At 48.2% G+C, this 14,337-nt stretch overlaps 4 protein-coding genes across 4 annotated transcripts; 1 reads left to right on the forward strand and 3 right to left on the reverse strand.

The window, feature by feature from the left end:
* Nucleotides 1-19: 19 nt before the first annotated feature.
* LOC131215661 (DNA repair and recombination protein RAD54B-like) lies at nucleotides 20-2,599 on the reverse strand. Its single transcript, XM_058210052.1, has one exon. The coding sequence runs from the start codon at nucleotides 2,597-2,599 to the stop codon at nucleotides 20-22; it is 2,580 nt and encodes an 859-aa protein (XP_058066035.1).
* Nucleotides 2,600-2,862: 263 nt separating this feature from the next.
* Nucleotides 2,863-4,866, reverse strand: LOC131209499 (eukaryotic translation initiation factor 3 subunit E). The gene is made up of 3 exons (XM_058202587.1): nucleotides 4,679-4,866; nucleotides 4,180-4,449; nucleotides 2,863-4,116 (listed from the first exon to the last, which is right to left on the reverse strand). The coding sequence occupies exons 1-3, from the start codon at nucleotides 4,766-4,768 to the stop codon at nucleotides 3,175-3,177; spliced, it is 1,302 nt and encodes a 433-aa protein (XP_058058570.1). The 5' UTR covers nucleotides 4,769-4,866; the 3' UTR covers nucleotides 2,863-3,174.
* A 391-nt stretch (nucleotides 4,867-5,257) lies between these two features.
* On the forward strand, nucleotides 5,258-7,875 carry LOC131213182 (acetyl-coenzyme A transporter 1). Its single transcript, XM_058207173.1, has 3 exons — nucleotides 5,258-5,829; nucleotides 5,940-7,127; nucleotides 7,201-7,875. The coding sequence occupies exons 1-3, from the start codon at nucleotides 5,605-5,607 to the stop codon at nucleotides 7,384-7,386; spliced, it is 1,599 nt and encodes a 532-aa protein (XP_058063156.1). The 5' UTR covers nucleotides 5,258-5,604; the 3' UTR covers nucleotides 7,387-7,875.
* A 231-nt stretch (nucleotides 7,876-8,106) lies between these two features.
* Nucleotides 8,107-13,957, reverse strand: LOC131206570 (importin-4-like). Its single transcript, XM_058199172.1, has 6 exons — nucleotides 13,694-13,957; nucleotides 10,871-13,435; nucleotides 10,563-10,786; nucleotides 10,319-10,451; nucleotides 10,035-10,212; nucleotides 8,107-9,963 (listed from the first exon to the last, which is right to left on the reverse strand). The coding sequence occupies exons 1-6, from the start codon at nucleotides 13,745-13,747 to the stop codon at nucleotides 9,839-9,841; spliced, it is 3,279 nt and encodes a 1,092-aa protein (XP_058055155.1). The 5' UTR covers nucleotides 13,748-13,957; the 3' UTR covers nucleotides 8,107-9,838.
* Between the last annotated feature and the right edge of the window lie 380 nt (nucleotides 13,958-14,337).

Consider the following 14,337-nt stretch of genomic DNA (forward strand, 5'->3'; position numbering starts at 1 on the left):
CCATTGAACACGTGAGCCGTTATTTATTAGTACACACTATGTTTCGAAACAAAAATACTACTTCATCGGAACATCGCGACAAGCCTAGCTGTTCCAAAACACTTTCCGATACGGGTGCACGGTGATGCTCCCAGCGCATCAGTTCCTGCATTTTTAGAGCATACTTTGCACGACCTTTAGTTTGCTTACCACCTGGCCTTACCAGGTAACGGCTCGCTTCGATCGTTGGCTCCTGCAACAAACAGTCAAACTCATTCAACGTTGTGGGAGTTTCCGGTGTTTCGGGGGCCATTCCAATCCCTGCACAAGGGCACTCGAGTAAGCTGTGCGTTAGGCAATCGTCTACATTGCGAGGGTCGACGAATGTGAATAGATCCTTCAGCTCTTCATCCGAAAACTGCAGATTGTTCAAATTTCGCTTCTGATCGACCACCGTTCCACTGAGTGAGGTTTTCGAAATCTGACGTTGAAATATTCGTTCCTCGATCGAGAAAGCTGTGACCAGGCGATAGATGAAGACGGGTCGGCGTTGACCGTCGCGCCACACACGCGACATAGCCTGCAGATCGTTGGCCGGGTTCCAATCGTTATCGTACAGCACCAACCGTGAAGCACCAATCAGATTCAGTCCGGTGCCGCCAGCTTTGGCACTCAGCAATAGGATAAAAATGTCCGACGACGCGCTATTGAACGCAGTCACGATCTTGCTTCGATCGGGCCCTGCCGTTCCCCCGTCCAACCGGCAGTGCTTGTAGTTGTAGTGCTGGCACAGATCTGCGATCATATCAAGCGTTTTGTTGTAGTACGAAACGATTACTACCTTTTCCTGCTTCGCTAGTAAGTCATCCAGCAGTGACTCGACGATGGCTAGCTTTGCCGAGTCGCCCGGACCCATTGCTTGCCAGCTGGGCAGTAGTTCGACGAGCTGCTGCTGGAACGATTCCCGGTCAGTGTTCCCGGCAAGCGAAACGAGCGAAGGGTGGTTGCAGATCTTCTTCAAAATCGTTATCAACTGCAGCGGAGTGATTGTAGGTGATCGTTTACTTTGCTCGTAGAGCGTCAGAGCGCTGCGAACGAGTTCTGTCTGCAACTCGGACGGATGACAAAAAATGACCAGCTCATGTTTCTCTGGCAGGTAGCGATTGATCACTTCCTGTGTTCGTCGCAACACGAATTGACCGGTAATGGCGTTCAGTTCGTTCAAACGCTCAATGCCGAGCTCTAACGACTGTAACAGAACACCGGGTCGCTGAGAAATGACGATCGGTGTTTCGTACCGGGCCTTAAAATCCTGGTACGGCCCAAGAACGCCCGGGTTCACGAAGTTGATCAGCGAATAAAACTCCTGCAGATCATTCTGAATTGGTGTACCGGTGATTATGACTCGCCGCAGGCATTCTATCTTACTGAGCACACCAAACACTTTAACATCACTGTTCTTTAGCCGATGTCCTTCATCACAGAACATCAAATCGAACTTAACCGACTCCAATTCGTCGATCTGCTTAGCAAGCATTTCGTACGAGATGATTAATATCGGAATGTGAGGAGATTGAGCGTACAACTTGAGTTTTTTGTGCGGTCCGACGATGAAGGTAAACACACGCTCATTCCGCAGCCACTTGGTGATTTCCTGATCCCAATTGTCCACCAGGCTACTGGGTGTTACGATCAGTACTCGACGTGCTAAAGGCTTCCCGTACGGACCGGTTTTGAGGAGGGTATACATCAAGGCTATGCATTGCAACGTTTTCCCAAGGCCCATTTCGTCTGCGAGAATGGCACCGAACCCGGGGGGTTCCATCATTCGCATGCCAGTTACGCATTCATACAGAAAAGCTACCCCTTCTCGCTGATGGGGACGCAAGTGTTTCGTAAGGCTGGTAGGAACTTGGACCTCAGCTACGACCAATTCTTTGTTAGAATCACGCTGACATCGTCGCTCAAGTGGTAGTGTTTTCATGATTAGCGGTTCCACTGGCTGATCGTCGCAGGCACCGTCCGCTGTTCGACTCACGATCGGTTTAAATTGGCTGTTTGCACAATCGACGTTGAGTGATTCTTTTAGAGTTCTGTCCTCAACCATTTTATCCGTTAAAACGCTTTGAAACACTTTTGCGGTTTGCTTGGGAGATTTAAAGTCAGCCAATGCCGTAGATGTTATACGAGGATTTTTGTTTCCCATTGCAACATTCGCCGACGACGTTGCACACGGTTCCGGTTTACTTTCCAAGCGTTCCAATATTTCGACCTCTTTCGATCCGACGACCATCTGAATTCCTTCCTGAACTTCATCCAGCTTAAGACCGCTCGCGCTACTGATCACTTTTCCTGCATCGTCCCGCAGTGTTGCACTGCGACCAGATACTTCCAGCAATCCATCCCCTTCCCACGTTTTGTGCTTTCTCGTGCTAATTTTTCCCCAAACAACTTTGAAGATCGCTGTGACCGGAAGGTCGATGTTCAGATGTTGTTTCTCTTCCGTGACTGATGGAGCAATGTAGACTTTCTTTTTGTTGTTACGGTTATCGGCGGATTCAGCTTCAGCTTTGGTGCTTCCCAGTGACCGTTTCATCGACGGCGCTGAACTACGCCGCATGATTTTCCACTATTAAACTCTTCTTGCAACAAAAATAACAACAGCACCAGTTGGGAAAATGCGAGATCTGGTGAGTGTTGTGTTCGCGCCTAAAGTGACAGTTTCGTTAACGGTCCAAAAACATCATATGACAGCTGCTGGTTAAAACGAACAAAAACAGATTCCTAGTGAACCACTAAATAGGCCATGCTGAATTCATGGCAACCTCGATTTTAATTTAATCGGTAGTTATTTTCTCTCAAAGTTAAAGATTATCCATCATATTCTGCGTCCCTCTAGCGTATAGCGTATTTTATTCCAAATCGCTCGCTTACATCTAATCATCTTTTCAGATTATCGCCTTACTAGAGGTTCTAGCCTATCGCACGCAATTTTCTGTGTCAGCAAAACAATCAGGGTTTCGTTTCGCTTCACCGCTCGCCTTTCCTTTTCGATTCGCCTCACTCAAAGTAAACTCGGGGCTTCTGTTGATTCTCGTTAACGCTGGAATTTTGTGTCGTTTCCTTCCGCGCGGCTCTTTAGATTCCAATGTTCGGACGGGAAGGAAACGAATTTCAGTCAAATTCGATTGACCGCTAGTAATACTTCCAGTGGCCTTCGCCAGATTCCTGAGTTTTAGCTTTGTGCTTTCGTTCAACCAACAGGGTCAACGCTTCCGAGCGTACAGAGAGTGAATCAATCTTTTCCACCAGCTGCTGGTACGGCGACAGCGGCTGCGTTCCCATGACGACGTGCCCCAGCTTCGAGTCGATCTTCGCGTCCAGACGAGCGTTGCGAATCAAATTCACGATCCAGCACTCGGCTTCGTCGGGCTTCATGTTCAGCTTGTCCGCCAGCATACCGATCGTAATACACTGATGAATTCGACAGAAAGTTTCGAAGATCATCAACCGTGCGTTTTCGATAAACTCGTCCAAACACCCGATGATGAAGAAATCGTTAATGATCACCGTCTGGCACTCGTGCAGCTTCTTGCGGGCACCCTCAAAGTCGAAATTAACGTACAGATGCTCCAGAAACTCGGTAATCGGATCGCGATACGTGTACGATTCCTGCTGAATCACCTTGATAAGGTCCTTCAACGTATTGCGGCGCCCTCGGTTGATGATGACAGCCGTCGCCAAGTAGCGAAGGATATGCGGACACATCGTTTGGATGGCGTTCAGGTACTGGGGCTTGTACAAGAACATGTCGATGATTAGATCGCGTCCCTTCGCGTGATTGAAGAACACCAGCACGCTCCAGTGTATTAACCACGTACGCTGCTGCAACACCTGGATCGACGAGAAGTTGTAGTTCTCAATAAAGTCTCGCAGTCGTGTTAAATCCTCGAGTGCCGTCGGCCAGTTAAGCGTGAGAATTTCGACCGCCAGCTTTCCCCACAGCACGCTCAGGTAGTTCTTATCATTCGGTTCCATCACTAGCAAACAGATGTACAGATACGACAAGGAATCATTGTAGTTGCCGCATTCGTACAGATACTTGGCCAGCTTCTGGGCACTCTGGATAATGTCATACTGTAAAGAAAAACATAGCAACACGATTATTTAAGCCACAATCAACTCTGTCCCGAAACTTACATCCAGTTGCTGCTGCAACGAATGAATGATAGATTTCGAATCCTTCAGCGTGTCTGGATTCTTCAGCTCTTCCATGCACTTCATTAACGGTGCCACCTCAGCCTGCAGTTCCTTCAGCGTTACCAGCACATTACCTCGGCGCTGATTTAACTCCTCCGGTAGCGTTTTCTCCAGTGTCAACCGATCGCGGATGTCCATGGTGTAGTCAACCATGTTCGTCTTGCTCACCGTTTCGAGGATGAACTTCAGGAGGGACGATTGGTCGTACACCTACCAAAAAGACGCCCAAAAGTGAGGTTATATTGTTTACGAAGCCATCTACGATCACGGCAACTACCGTTAGTTGTTCCCCACTAGAAACAATGGGCAGAAATGAGATTTAGGGACCCGTTTTACACTATTTCCATCGAACAGTGTTGGTAGACAACTTTAACCAGTATTAGCGGCTTCCACCCAATTCTCACATTTCCCATCGCAATGGACCGTCGAAGGAACTTACGTTTTTCTGGAGCAAAAATTCCAGCAAAGGAAACGTCAGATGACGGTCCAAATACTGGCAATTCTTTGCCGTGAGGTCGAACTTTGCCATTGCTGCTAGGTTTGGCGTGAATTTATGCACAAAATCGAAGAAATTTCACTAGAAACCTCTCCACTAATACGACATGTGGACAATTCGCACAATACGGCCGCGACTCGAAAGAAAAAGATGACGTTTCGGGCGGCTTCGGCACGCAAGCAGAAGAACAACACGGTGCAACGAAGAAGCGCATTGACACTGCGAACCGGGCTGCCAGAAGAATCTTTAGTTACTTAAAAATAGTTGTTCAGCGGAAAATGCTGTTATCGTGCACTTGGATTTCTGTAATACCCTTTGTGATTGATTATTTATGTAGAATGTAAAAGATGGGCTGAATGGTTATTTGCAGAAATTGATTTGAAGATGCAAAAAGGTAAAATTACCTTCCCTAGAGATGCCCACATTTTTTCCTCCCAAAATGTCATGAAACAATGCCATGTGTCAAAAACTGACAACAAACAAAACAAGCACTTTTCCACGTACGTCTTCCGAACGAAAACATTCGGCACCGTTGTGTGTGGAGAAATGTAATCGCCAAAATGCCAATCAATTACCCCCTAGTCACTGTGCATTGATCTCAACCGCTCCTGGGCAACTAAATTGACCCAATCGTGGAATTTACATTTGGAACTAGTTCGCACCGGTCACTCCGATTGCTCTTCCCATCGGTTCCCGTTCCCCTCGGTCTCTAGCAATTCCGCTTCACCTTTGCAGTGACGTGTACTACTCTACTTGGCGGCAGGTAGAAAGACAGCACTTTTTCCCATATCAACACGTTGCCCTTGGTTCATGTAGTGGCTGGCGGAGACTTCAGTGACCACGAAAATTTCGCCGTTTCGGACCTAGCAATGAGCAACCGGAGGAAGAGGGTCAGCAGTGAACGGAGGAGTGATAATGAAGCACTGCTACCGGTAGCAGACGATGAGGAGCACCACGAGAAGAGCGATCTCAGGGGTGACTGGGGTAACATAGCGATTCTGTTCTTTCTTTATCTTCTGCAAGGCATTCCAATCGGATTGGCCTCGGCCGTACCGATGCTACTACAAAACCGTGGAGCCAGTTACAGTCAACAGGTAGGGAACGAAGCCCATCTACGAAAGTCAGACCACGTTTATGCCGCGTGGTCTGCGTAGCGATTCATGGTGGAGATAGTTTCTGACGGAGTTGTTTGCTTTCCTTTCAGGCTGAGTTCAGCTTTGCCCACTGGCCTTTCAGCCTTAAACTGCTGTGGGCCCCGATCGTCGATTCGCTGTTCTGGAAGCGTTTCGGGAGACGAAAATCGTGGCTCATCCCAACACAGTATCTGATCGGACTTTTCATGTTAATCCTCTCGCTCCACGTCGATCGATGGTTGGGGGCTGAACCGGGCACCAATGCGCACGATGGCGACCACACGCTAAACATTCCTCTACTGACGGGCATCTTTTTCATGCTAAACTTTTTGGCCGCCACCCAGGACATCGCCGTCGATGGATGGGCTTTAACGATGCTGAAGCGCTGTAACGTAGCTCATGCGTCGACCTGCAACAGTGTTGGCCAAACTGCCGGCTACTTTCTGGGGTACGTCGCTTTCATGGCGCTCGAGTCGGCCGAATTTTGTAACAGCTATCTACGCACGGTCCCATCCGATGAAGGGCTCGTCAATCTATCCGGCTATCTGTGGTTCTGGGGGCTGGTTTTCCTAGTTACCACGACACTGGTGGCACTGTTTAAGCGTGAAGCTAACCCCACTGCCGAGCGAGGCCACGAGGAACATCTCGAGCTCGACATCAAGCAAACCTATCGTCTGCTGGTAGATATTATGCGAATGAAACCGATTCTCCTCCTCGTGGCCATCTTGTTAACGGCGAAAGCAGGTTTTGCGGCCTGCGATGCAGTAACATCGCTCAAACTGATTGATGCAGGCGTTCCCAAGGATAAGCTCGCACTGCTGGTAGTGCCGCTAGTACCGCTGCAGATCATTCTGCCGCTGGCGATCAGCAAATACACGACCGGTGGGCGCCCAATGGAGGTATACCTAAAGGCGATTCCGTACCGGATAGGATTGACGATTGCCGCGGCCGGTATTGTTTGGATTACGCCGGCGATAGTGCGTAATCACCACGTTCCGTACTACTACTACCTGTTGCTGCTTACCAATTACGGTCTCTACCAGATTGCTCTCTACAGCATGTTTGTCGCGGTGATGGCGTTCTTTGCGCGTATCAGCGACCCAGCGGTCGGTGGCACGTACATGACACTGCTAAATACGCTGAGCAATCTCGGGGGCAACTGGCCATCCACGGTCGTACTATGGTTGGTCGATCGTCTGACGTGGAAACAGTGCTCTAATGCTCCGAGCAATGATTGTTCCAATAGTGCGCAGAAAGATGTGAGAATCAAAACGATAGCGTTGACATCCGTCGTCGTCCATCTCTAAAATTATTTCTTTCGATCAATTTCAGGCGTGCACTGAAGCGGACGGACAGTGTGGCATTGTCATCGATGGGTATTACATCGAAATTGTAATATGTCTTCTGTACGGTATCGCTTGGTACCGGTGGGGTAGCCGAAAAATTCGTCACCTTCAGGAGTTACCGCTCAAAGCGTGGCGCGTAGCGCGTAAAGCTCCACGAGTACACGACAGCTAGCAATTATTGCAACTAATTTGACAATTCCATTCACCTTAATTGCCGAGCACTTTAGAGGAATACTTGGCAGACGCAAAATACGTTTGGGAGACAACGAAAAAAACTGAGGCTGCTAAAAGCGAAACACACGGTACTGGAGTAGTGTATCATGCGAGTTTCATTGATAAGCGTAAAGTTGTATTTTTGTAACCGAAAGCACATGGATCGTAAAACGTAGAGTGTGACTGGTTTGCGGTTAACCATTCCGCGGGTCAGTTCACAGATTCCATCATTCCCACCACCGTTGATCGTAGATTGCGCGTGTATAGTCGTCGTAGCGTTGTCCTTCTACTGCAAACCGTAGCACAAATCCATTTTTTACTACCACTAAGCGTCAGATACTAGTAGAATAGTAGAGCGGAGTATTTCTGCTTTGAGAGTCGTGTTTTTCAGCCACACAGACCCGCAGCGGGTCCAGGTTTTTTTTCGTGGCTTCATGGGCCGGTACAGAGCTCCTGTAGCATTCGTGTTTGAATGTAATAAAATTAGTAGAGTTCTGTAAATAAGTTTTTTTTTTCTTTTCACAATTATACAATAATCGAAAGAACTAATGGATTATTGGTTACGAATATGCATTTTTTGTGCAGCTTCAAGACATTACGAGACATTCGCTTACTTTACCAACGAGAATTTATTAAACACTTGTGTTTGATGAAAGAACTTATTGCATTAAACGGCACTGCCCGCCATAGTGTACATCGAACACCTTCGATATGTATTGTCATCGTGAAAGTAGCAAAAAAAAGCACATAAAATTCCACATACACTATCACGTTCACTTTGTGCACAGTTGTGAACAGTAAGTGGTTGTAAATAATATTAGTAGTGAATATAATAAAATGTTAAACACTTATCAGTGTACCTAACGGCGCCATATAACGGTCGCATTTAGTGGTTGCGTCGGCAACACGTGGTTGAAATCTGTTCCACCGCCAAGCCAACGATAATTACATAGACTTTCTTTGAGCATGACTTCTTTTTTTGCGTTGACTAGGTCGATGGGTGACTACAGGTTTGCTGCCGGCGAATGGTATTGCTACGATGCTGTTCCATCATTGCTTACTCTGGTACCATTGCAAAGTGGCATTATAAATTCGGCGATTTGTTTGCGCTTACAGTATGAAGAGAAATCGCATCTAGGAGGGCTTTGCTTCTACATTTTCTACACATCTTTACGACCTGCACTTTTTAACCCACTATAAAAGCCACGGATCATGGATGTATAATAAATGCGACTTTGTGAAGTGTTCGTGTTTTCTCCTTTTCTCGATCGTCAACGGAAGGTTCGAAACATGTTCTGTTTTTGGAAACAAAATAAATCTATAGTTTTCAAACAAAACTAGGGTTGGGTTTTATAATAAAATTTTAATATAAGCTCCAATCATAAGAAACTTCCTTTCACAGACGATACGTACATGTACATGTGCACTCCCACACGCGGATAATAGAAATAAATTATAACGCTAATGATGTGCAAGGAACGAAAAAAATCTCATACCTGCGGCCCAGCACAGAATGTAACGGAACAAAGCATTTGAGCCAAACCTGTTTTTAACAGGAAGCTTCCCTATTGTTCAAAACGCATCGTTGCTATTGTTTTCCTTTTTGGCACTATAACTAACTGATTCATACGATACACAGTGAACAGTGAAAGGCATGGCCTTGCGGTTATCGTCCAGGAACCCTACGACATCCGGTTTTGTTCAACCAAACTGAAAACGAGTAACTAAAGTCGATCGCGAAGGGACAATGTGGTTGATTAGTTGATAAGTGTAGCACTGTGAAACGGCGAGAGTTTTGTATGTATTTATAGTAATTGTAAAATAGTACATCCAACAACGGTTGTTGGGAACCGGACTGGAGCATCCATCTACTTCTAGAGAGTGTGCCGGACTGCTTTACGGCGGTATCAATCACTTTTAAATTTCGGTTATCATAACATATCGAAAGAGGTGTAGAGTATAACACGTTGCAACACGGTATTTGTGGCCGGTGAGCAAACGGGTGGATCGGTTTCTGTGATGACATTATGACAATAACAACAAACGTGAACACTTTGTCTACTGATCGCTATCGTCCGCGGCGGGTAAAACCAATTTGGTGGTGGTAGTTCGCGGGTCGCAATGAATCCAATCATGAACCGGTTCCACACATTAACTTTCTCTGCTAGCTACACATCTTTTCCGCATTTGCTATCTTTCTTCTGTTGCTACTTTACACTTTCAGCTATGCTGAGCTTGTGAGTCCTTCGTCGAATTCCGTTCGTTGGTTTCGTTTCCCTTCGCAAAGGTTCCGCGTCTATTCCTTTATCGCTTCACTTAGCGCTGTCCCGTTTCATGCATGTATTATACAGCAGATATGGATTGATGTACGATACAAACAATTTGCGCACGAAATGGGCCTTCGCTAATTTCTACTGCAGCATCAACGTTTGCACGAAGCCTGCAATCTCGGCGTCGCTACGTACCACCTCGCTGAACTTGTCCGGGAAATCTTTGCTAATCTGCTTCACCAGATTAAGTACCAGTTCGCGACTTTCTGTGGTCGAAAGGAAAACAAACAGATATTTGTTCAGGTACCTGGGGGTGAGATCAGTGCTAGCTTCTTACCCTCGTTGTGGTGTTCCTTCTTGTACAGGACCTGCAGCCCGACGATTAGGACGCGACTCAACAGCGGTATCAGGTTCTCGTCACCCTGACGGTAGAGCAAATCTAGCGACCGGAAGACGGCCAGATTTTCAGTAAAATCTTCTCGCAATGGCAGGTACTGCACAAATACCGGGAGAACCTTAAACAGAACATTAGGGCTCATGAGAAAAAAACGATTTACCCAATTCGCATGGCAACATATTTCCTCCTTTCAGAAAACCAATCATCGTTTGTTATTGACGTACATTTTTCAGCGGAACCAAACTACAATTGGTAGTGATGAGTCGTGCAAGCGCCCCGCACAGATTGTCCAGGGTGCCGGCATGTTGTTCTTTCGAAACGAGCTGGGACAGAGCGGCCATAATTTGTGGGTAATGCCTGTAGATTAACAGAAACGTGCGAAAAACCAAAATTGTTTGATGAAACAAGGCACTATTAAGCTCTTTTGAGTAAAAACACAATGAAGCTCACGGAATGTGTAATACTTACCCAAAGGTGCACTCATTACCATGCAGAACCATCTCACCCAGTCCGTACACTGTGTTACTCCGCACGTCATTGTTGCGATCCTGCACGCAGGACAAGAAGATCGGTAGCAGAGCGTCGAACCAGTTGCGCGTGTACTCCTTGAGACCCTGGAAGCACTCGGCCAGCACACCGATGGCGAAGGCACGCTGTGAGTCAGATGTTTCGTCTTTTTGTTTTGATTTTTCCTGCAACCACGGGAAAAATTCGATACTACCATAAATCCGGAAGCTTCCGTCAAAATCCCATCATCTATTGGCGACCGAACTTACAATTTTCTGCATAAAGTATGGCCACACGCGACCAAAGTACACGGCAAACTCTTCCGGTGGCAAGGCGCGACCAAACTTTGGCAGAATATCACCGGCCGACTCCAAGATCGCTTCGTCGTATTCACTCTCTTCCTGCTCCTCGTCGACGGGTTCGTCGAACTGGCACGCGACCTTTCCGTTCAGAACGTCGACGATGCAGTTAAATACGGCATCTTTCTGGCCATCGGCCGTAAAGGTAGCCGCTCCGACCTCCTCCAGAATATCGTTGAATGCATCCAATGCCGACATCACCACCGTGCGCTCCTCATCCGTGCGGATGATTTCGCTTAGCTTCGGAATTAGAATCAGGATAGTCTGATTAACGCCCTCAGTGTTGCCAAGCTGGTGTAACGCAATCACGAATTGCTTCACGGCATCGATCGAAGCCTTCCGGATGTCCTCATTCGGGTAATTGATCAACTTGTAGATCTCCTCGAAAGCGGTCTGGATGAATGGGGCAAAGGCGGGTCCCGTATGCTCGGCGAACTCCATTAGCGCCAGAATTGCTTCCTCCTTTTCGTCCATGTACGCATTTTCGATACTATACCCGGCAATGTCGTCATCCTCCTCCTCATCGCCTCCTTCTGTTGAATTTTCGATGTCGTACTCCTGATCATCGTCATCATCTCCGTTCGCACCGGATGCCCCATTCGGCAGAAGCAGGTCGTCGCCTCCGTCCTTGAACGTTGGCACGATGCCTTCTGTGCTGCGAACACTCTCCAGCATCGCTTCGACGATCTTCGTCAACGACCCCGCCATATCTTCCTTCACCGACGATGCCATCGAGGCGAACAGATTGTAGCAACTGCGCCGCAAATCCGGATCACTGCACCCGTCCAGCATCGTCAGGCCCAGATTAAGCGTATCGACGGCCAGAGGCAAAAAGTTATCTTTCCCGATGGTGCGGACGAGTGCCGCAAACGTGTCGATCGCTTGCGGGCGTAGTGTGCAAATGTCCTCGTCGTCCGATTTCACTAGATACAACTTGAGGCAGTCGATAAGCCGCGGAAAGTACGGTAGCATGTTTTCTTTGGCCGCGTTCGCCGTGGCAGCGATCGCCGTCAGCGAAAGCTCCCGAAGGTGGACGGTGTTGCGCGTGTCGAGCGACTCAAACAGCCGTTCCATCAGTACCGGCAGGTGAGGTATCAGTTGTTCCTCGAGATTCTCACAGAAAGTTTCGAGCGCGTAAAACACGCGATCGATATGCTGTGGCTCCTTCCCACCGGAACGTATCTGAAGGCACAGTTGCTGCAAAAACTCGAACAGTATCGGCAGTATCTCTTCGGCGTGCTGCGAAATCTCCGGCTGCAGGTGCTCGGAGAACTGCCCGAGCGCAAACAAGGCCGCGTTGCGAATCATCACGTTCGGGTCAGTAATGCCGTTCTTGATCACGTCCAGCAAAACACGTAAATATTTGCTGCAGATGTGCTCCGAGCAACCTTCGGCAATGACCGCAATCGAAAGATAGGCGGCCTTCTTTGCGAGCGGATCCGTTCCACTCAATGCTGGATCAAGCAAGGCCATAAGTGGCGGAATCAGCTGCTTCGGGGGGATGTGCAACGCCAGCACGTCTAACGATTGCGTCGCACAAGTGCTGGGTGTCGACACCTCGTTGCTACCAAAATACTCCTCATCTTCATCTTCGACATCCGGTGCCACACTCATCAAACGGAACAGTGCCACCACGATCGGTTCCACCAGTTTCTGCTTGATGATCATCTTTTTCTTCAACCGCACCAGCCAACCGACGTACGTGATCGTTTTCACGCGCACCGAATCTTCGAGCTGTGTGTTAGCGGACAGCTGCAAGCAAAAGTCGATCAACAGCTTCAGGTGCGTGGTCAGCGTGCGGGGCGATTCATCCGCCAAGTTCTCCAGTAGATCGAACGCTTCGATAAACTGGAACGAATCATGCTCAGCAAACGCGGCCAATGCGCGCACCACGTACGGTATCGATTCCTCGTACGTGCGTTCCACCTCCTCGCGACCAGCAATGTATAGCACGAGGTGTGACATGCCGAGCAGTACATTGTACATGACCGGTGTGGCCATGTTACCACTCGCCTCCATCGCAACGAGGGCCGAGGAGAACAGCCGACACACGGTGTCCATGTGCGGTACGAACTGATCCGGGGCCACGTCGGTGAGCGTGGCAAACACGGACGAGGCCAGCTCGCTCATCTTCGGATCGCTCGAACTCGTGCCGACGAAGATAAACTCCAACACTTCCGCCATCCAGCCGTCGTCTTTGTCGGCCTCGTGTTTCACCAGCACACCCACAAAACAGGTAATGGCATTACGGACCGACTTTTCCGACTCGTTCACAATGGCCTCCATCATGCCCTTCTTGATTAGGGCCTGCGTTTCAGTAGGGATCTCTCGCCACGCACGCAGCTTCCCCAAATGCTTCTTGAGCAGCATTGCGGCATACTGCCGCACCTGTGGATCCTTATTAGTGACGCAGATTTCGCAAAGTTGCGGAATCGTTTCCGGCTTTTTGAAAGCTTCTTTCAAATCCGCCGAAGCCTGGTGTTGCCGGATTCGTGTGGAAAAAATACGAAGAGAGTGTAAGTAGTCGGTATAGTTAAAAACTTTAAATAATTCCTTCGCAATGTTGGATACGGAAAAAACCAGCAGAGTTGGCTTCGTGTGCACTGGGGATCGATCCGGAAGTTTTCGCTTGTGTACAGGAAATTGAATTAACCAGCCTCTCTGGAAGCCGTTTCCGTCTCGTGCATCGCGCGGTTCGTGAATCACCCCATCGAAACGGGAACGGTTACTCACCTGCTGGATGAGATCATTGTCCGCCACCAGGAGATTTCTTATTATTTGTTCCATCGCGCTTTTCTCTTGATTCCAAATTTTTACGACTTCCTGTGGCCTCGAAACCGTGTTTTGGAAACTGGGGTATGGGTTTGCAAGCGTTCTACGGAGCGTCTACGCTGGAGATGTCTCGCTATCTGCCTCAACGGAATCCGTGATCCGTGAGCCCCGTTGTCGTGGCCGTGGTTTTAAACGAAACTTAGATCACGACCAACAGTCCGCTACCGACTATGTATCCGATTCTGCACACTTTCTTCTCCTGCACCAGAGAGACCAGCCCGAGCGAACTTTTTTGACGTTCCACATCCCTAACCTCACTTTTAGGGCGCCCAGAACTGTCAACCGATGAAAAGTGGTGAATTACTGCGTTTCCAAAAGTGCATGGGCTGCAGTTTACAGAAAAAGATAACACAAGTTCATCGTTGATCACTAAAACCATTGGCCTGCGAAAGTAATTACGTGTATTACCGTTTTGCACAAAACTAGATAACCAGCAACTCCACTGCAAAACCGTTTTTGAACCTTTCTTCTGTCATCCACAGCAATTACACCACTTGACCCAAACAGTAAACAAACGCACGTGGCTGTCAAACAATCGCAACGCT

This window comes from Anopheles bellator, chromosome 1 (genome assembly GCF_943735745.2).
Source record: "Anopheles bellator chromosome 1, idAnoBellAS_SP24_06.2, whole genome shotgun sequence".
NCBI classification, from domain to species: domain Eukaryota; kingdom Metazoa; phylum Arthropoda; class Insecta; order Diptera; family Culicidae; genus Anopheles; species Anopheles bellator.